This window comes from Neopelma chrysocephalum, unplaced genomic scaffold (assembly GCF_003984885.1).
Source record: "Neopelma chrysocephalum unplaced genomic scaffold, ASM398488v2 Primary Assembly neopelma1_145115, whole genome shotgun sequence".
Lineage (NCBI taxonomy): Eukaryota > Metazoa > Chordata > Aves > Passeriformes > Pipridae > Neopelma > Neopelma chrysocephalum.
The window spans coordinates 1-6202 of NW_020933030.1; the positions used below are offsets into that span (position 1 = coordinate 1).

At 41.3% G+C, this 6202-nt stretch overlaps 1 protein-coding gene across 1 annotated transcript; it reads left to right on the forward strand.

Moving 5' to 3' along the window:
* Nucleotides 1-3009: 3009 nt before the first annotated feature.
* Nucleotides 3010-4093, forward strand: LOC113962330 (Fanconi anemia group J protein homolog; the record flags this gene model as incomplete). Its single annotated transcript, XM_027673100.1, has 2 exons — nucleotides 3010-3207; nucleotides 3972-4093. Coding segments are annotated over 2 exons (320 nt in total), but the record flags the coding sequence as incomplete, so codon positions are not given.
* Nucleotides 4094-6202: the final 2109 nt, after the last annotated feature.

Sequence of the window (6202 nt, forward strand, 5' to 3'; positions counted from 1 at the left end):
TTTTTAGTGTGTAATGGTAGATTTTTAGTGTGTAATGGTAGATTTTTAAAGGGTTACAAGATACTTGTAGAATTTTTGTTCACCTTCAAATCCTTTTTGTTCAGTGATTGTATAAATGAGTGGATAAGAAGGCAACACAGAGTTTTAAAGTTGCCATACAGTGCAACTGTAACTGATAATTATCATCAGGAGTTAATAGCTGTTAATAACTAACCAATAAAGGCAGAGTTCTTTTACTCTGCTGGGTCATTATCTGTTATATTCTATATTTCTCTAGAACATCCTTTCATACTTTCAAGGTTTTTGTTGCCTCCCCAAGCACTTTAGATGGAGGGATTATTTCTGTGATACCTTTTTCCTCTGCTGACAAGGTGTAATCCATTCATTAAGTGACTCAGCCTGGGAATATTTAAGGAATAGTTCGTGTAAAGAAATTCAGTGGCAGGTGCACAACGGCAAAAGATGGTGGGAAAACACCTTCCCCCCCCTCCCAAACTTCAGGAATACTTCCCAAACTGCTTCCATAGGGGGATGCTGACATAGATGGATGGCAAACCTAAATCCTGAGCTCCTGGTTTTTCTGGATAGTGGCTTCCAGGTGTCTTTAAACTGCAGCAAGGAATTAAAGGGAAAAAGCTATCCCAGTAACCATCCTTCAGTGCCTGGGAAGATGACAGATTCTTTCTAACAAGATTTTCTGCTCTCCTGGAGGAAGACCATTTGTTAATAAACCATTTGAGAATCCATTTTTAAGGGATTTAATAAAATATACACAGCCTGCCTTCCAGTGCAGGGACTATTATTCCCTTGGGTAGAAGAAGTGACTGGCTGGGGGCATTAATGGTTGCTTCCTGTGATTCCTGGCATTATACCTTGCTCCCATTTGCACTTTTTGAAGCCAAAGTGAAATAATTTTTTATGAGAAACCTGCCCTTGATTCCTGGCTCGGACGAGGCGTGTTGTGTGTTCTATATTTTATTTATTTGTATTCAGTCAGGTCCATAATTCCTGTTGTTTTAGTGCCTGTCCGTACCATGGGCACTGTGTGTTTGTGGATACTTTTCCTGCCTCCAAGAAAGTTTCCATCCCCAGCAAACCCCATTAATGGAAGAGGTAATAGCTGGTGTGTGAATTAAATGAACTTGCTGAAGATTTTCATGAAAAATTCACTTATTTCCATCAGAAATGGGAGATTTTCTGTTGGGATGCTCGTGTCAATTAAACCAACCTGAACCTGCTGTGGTCCCAGCCTGGAGGGGCTGGGTGACCCATGGAAAAGATGTTTCCCTAAGAATTTGGAGGAAGGTTTTCTCCTGCCATCTTTGCACCTATGAACAGAAGTTATAATTCTTTGAAATATGAGAGAAATGGAGGGTTTTTGTAAGGAATCTTGCCCTTTCAGAGACTGTCAACGGATTTTGGTGCCCTTAAATTAAGCACCAGTTTTTCTGCCAAGAGCACTGGGGTGTGTTTGTGAGAAATACCTGTGGGTTGCAGTGGGTGTGATGATTGAAGAGGAGAAAATCAGGGATGAGAGACCCTTAGAAGTCGAAGCAGGGACAGTTTTGTGTCTGGAAATGTGGAATTCGGTTACACCCAGATATCTCCTGTCTGCCTTCTCTTCCTGGGCTCCTTCTGCATCCATGGCAGGCAGGTTTAACATGGATTGCTGAGGGGGTGCACCAGTTTCACAGGGGGGAGAATGAAATCTGGAAGGCTGATAATGTCCCAAATGGATGTACTTGGAGCCATAATATGTTTGATTTCTTTCTTTACCAGAATTCTCTCTGTGTCACATCCAAGAACTGAGGCCCCGGTGGCAGCCTGGGCTGGAAGATGGACAGTCATTGCTCTGTCATAGGATTACAAGCTGTTAGAGAAAAAGGGATTACAGGCAGGATCTGCCAGGAAATGACAGAGCTGGTGGAGAAGGGGACAAACAGGAGGAGAGACACGTTTAGCAGAGATGATTTATTCTGCAGTTCCATTCTGGGTGTAGGAAGCTGTTCCCACTGCTCAGCACTTACTCCTGCTGTGCTTGCTGGGGGGGTCACATCAGGAGTAAAGCAGGTGTAGTTCCCTGAGCAGAGGCTGGAACAAAGCCAGGGAAATGCAGCAATAACATATTTGTCCCCTCGTGTTCCTCAAAAGGAACCAATCCAAATACTCAGTGTGAGGGAATGAGTTCAGGTCTTTAATGCTGAGGAGGTGAAATATGGGAAGGGTCTTGTCACCAGTGTCCTATTAATTTGCAAGTGTTCTCTCTTTAAACCCAAATGTGACAACAATTAGTTACAATTAATTCTGCTTTACTGTAGCACTTAAACTGTGTGTTTGGTGATGGGACAGGTTAATTTTGTAACAGTTTAACCATTCCAAATCCCAAGATCTTGGCTGGAGTGCACTGGAAAGGCAAGTGGGCTGGAGTTAAGGGATGCTGTGGCTTTTTGAGGCATGAACTGGGGCAAGTGCAGGTTTCAGATGGAGGAGTTCAATTAAATGTGGAACCAGCTCACTTGCCTGCCAGATTTGAGTATGTTCTGGTTTGGGGTGAAATGTGCACAGTTCAGAACTTCAGGAAGCAGAGGAGGCTGTTGGTAAATCCTACATCGGTATTTCCTCACTGTGTAAATTTTAAACTGTTGAAGTGTTCTGGAAATTTAAGATAGAAAGAGTTGTTTCAAAGTAATTTAGAATTTGTTTCCAGCCTTCCTTCTGGATCTCTTACTTGGTAATCAGAAAAAACAGGTGATTTCCCTTTTTCTGTGGTTGACATTCCCCTGCTTTGAGGAATACCAGGAGATGCTCTTTAGTGTCCACTCTTACAAATTTAGAGAGTTTTGCTTTGATAACAAAAATCTGCATAATTTTTAATTAGCAAAATGAGTGGCTACCATGTTTGCCAAGTGCTGCATGGCTGAGTTTGGTGCATGGCAGGGCAACTTGCATTTACAAATACAAAAACCGAATAGTGGAGCTTCACTAAAATAAAGGGCTTTATTGGAACAGTTGAAGTGATTGATGTGGATTTTTGTGTTTGTTTTCAGATGCTGGACAAGCTGAAGGATCGCTGGATTCACACTGGCTTGTGGAAAAACCTGGAGCTGGTGAAGACAGTGATTGCAGAGCCTCAGGGAGGGGCAAAGAGTGACTTTGATGAGCTGCTGAACCTATACTATGATGCAATAAAGTGTAAAGGGGAAAAAGGTACATTCTTCAGCCATAGAAACAGCTGATAGAGACTCTGCAAGTTTACAGAATAAAGGGATTCTGTAAGTGCTTAACAATTAGAAGCAGCTCTGGATAAGTAGTTATATGAACTTCAGTTTAGTAAGTTATTATAAATAAGGGAGAGTATTTATATTCACTGCTATTTATATTGTGGCATGAGGATATTGGGGATATAGGGAAGTACAGGGGGATGTATAATCCCAGTGAGGTGTGGAAAGGTGTTCAGGTGTTGCCAGGGGTACAAAGTGACTTCTCAAAGAATCACTTACAGTACATTGTATAACTGGAATTTAAATCAATCAGTCTTATATTAATTAACCTTATATTCTAGCCACTATAGGATTTTTTCTCAAAATACTTCAATGTTAGTATAGAGAATAAAGAATAACAGTGTGGAAAAAAACAGAGTGCAAAATTGAAGGTTTAACACATCAAATTTTGTTGGAGATACATATTGTTCTTGCATAATTAATCACCACTCTATTATACAGTGTAAAAGTACTCTATTATACAGTGTAAAATACTCTGTTATACAGTGTAAAATTATTTTGCTAGTTGATAGTCAAAATTATTGATCAAGGGGGAGTTAATCCTGTCCCTCTAAGAAATACTTACTTTTATATCCTCTCACCTTTCCCGGGCCGATACACAGGGTGTTACACTGTACTGGGTGTAGCTGTATAAAGGATTTTGGTGAAACTTCCTTCTGATCCTCATTTTTTCCTTGGGAATGGTTGCAGATGGAGCTCTGCTCATCGCTGTGTGCAGGGGCAAGGTCAGTGAGGGGCTGGATTTCTGCGACGAGAACGCCCGGGCCGTGGTGACCATCGGGATCCCCTTTCCCAACGTGAGGGACCTGCAGGTGGGATAGCAATTCACATTTGTGCTCTGTTTCTATATCACGTTTAAACCACCAAATACACATAAAATATTTTTTCTCTGTGTTTACCTTTGAACTTCTCTCAGTGCCATTTTAATTTTTTGAGTTACCTCAGTACAGGTAAGAGGTTGAACAGCACTCAATTGTGTCATCCCAAATAAACACCCATCATGGAGTTGTCAGTCTTTGTCTGACATGGCCAGTGAAGGCTGTTGCATTGTTAAAATGCTCCTTAACTTCCTGCCCTGCCAAGCAGCTGAACGTTTCCATCTGCACTTGCCTCTTTTTGTGCTCTGAAATGTGTATTGTTTGTATAGAAATGAAGGTACTGCCTGACTTCTGTGGTGGGGTGTTTGCTTGGGAAGCTCTGGGATAAATGCTGGGAAAATACTGCTTTAATTAAGGCAGATTAGTTCAGAAAAGAGGTTAAAAGATAAAAGTAGTTATATTGTAATATAACAACATAATGCTGCAGTGTATGTCACACCCTAGGTCATTACTAATTGTAACATATCACCTTTCTAATCCCTGTTGCCTTTAGTGGAACTTTAGTTAACTTTAGTGTAACTGTATGTCCCACTTACACAGAGAGGGGAATTGCAAACCTTTTCCAAGCTTGTGCAGCTCTATTAGCTTGCAATTTTGAGGCCTGAATTTATGACAGGACATAAACTCTTCCTGGACACTGAGGACGGTACGGTTTGGAAAATTCAAGCTTCGTGTAACTTTAGGCAAAAACTTGTAAGTGCCTTCTAAAAATAGTGTTTTGAAAGGCCTCCAGTGACATAAATTTGTGCCTGTTTGTATTTGTCAGGAGGTGGTGAAAGCAGCATCCTGTTGCACTGCTGTGTAATTGCCCAACATCAACACTTCCTTCCTTTGGGCTCCACAGTGTGATGGACAGATGCTGTTCCATTAGAGTAGGCACTTCATGGGCAAAGCCAGGCATTCAGAAAGGAAAAGAAAGCCAAGGAATATGGAAAAGTGTTTTTCTAGGCTTTGTATTTACTGAAAAAGAACATTTATTACTGGCTAGTTTGCAACACCACTGCTTTTCAGTGGTCTGTGCAAGCCACATGTCACCCAGCTGCTGACGGGGTGGTCACAGCCACTGTCACTGCTCCAGCTCCTGTTCCTTCCAGAGCTTTTGGGGACTGTTTTGTGAAGCCAAGAAACAAAGTGAAGTATCACAGAATAAATAAATACCAGGGGCAGCTGGATTCTGGTTACGAGCGGTGCCAAATCAAACAAGAAAATCATAGGTTTGCACTTGAAAGCCCAAACAGCCTCAGCTTTGGTTTGAGAGATGTGTTCTGAGCTTAAGGGAACAACCAAAGGGTTCTTTGTTGTCTGCAGTGGTGCCTAATTCCAGCCTTGCTGGGAAAAACCCACATCCTCTAAGGAGCAGTAGGGCTGTGTTAGTGGTGGCTGCCCAGTGCAACACCCTTCCAGTGTTTGCATAATTCCTTGGAATTCCACACTTATTCAGCCACAACAGTTTTTGTCTTACTAAAATATAATACACTGAGCTGTGGTATAAAAACACTGACATTCAAAGAATACTCAGCACTCTTTCTAGAATTAGAAATTCCTGTGTTTTAGGAGCATATGCTGGCATATTTTTGAAATCCTTGGTCTGTAGTATGGCTGAAACTTCACAATTAATTCCAAATGATTTCCTGAAAGTCAGTGTTTTTGGTTTCTAAATGATACAAAATTAGTTTGAAAAGAACATGCCAGGGGTGAATTATCTTCACGGTGGATTATATTCCTTAAGATCAAAATACTGTATTTGATTTCACCTTGAGTTCAACCAAATATTTCATAGAACAGGATCACGGGCAGTACAGCCCATTTCTGGTAACTGCATTTTAAAAAATCAGGGTTGTGTTGAATTGTTGGTTTTAATTAGACTGAAGAAAACCTCTGAATTTTTCAGTAGGGGTAGAAAGAGTCGCTGCCAAATTGCAAGCACTGAAAGGTTTGAGTGTGTGCATTTAGAGCTGGGAGTGCACAAAGCCCTGCACTGATCAATTCTGGATGAGAGAAGGGCAGGCACTGGGCTCTCAGCATCACATTTGCTGCTCCTTT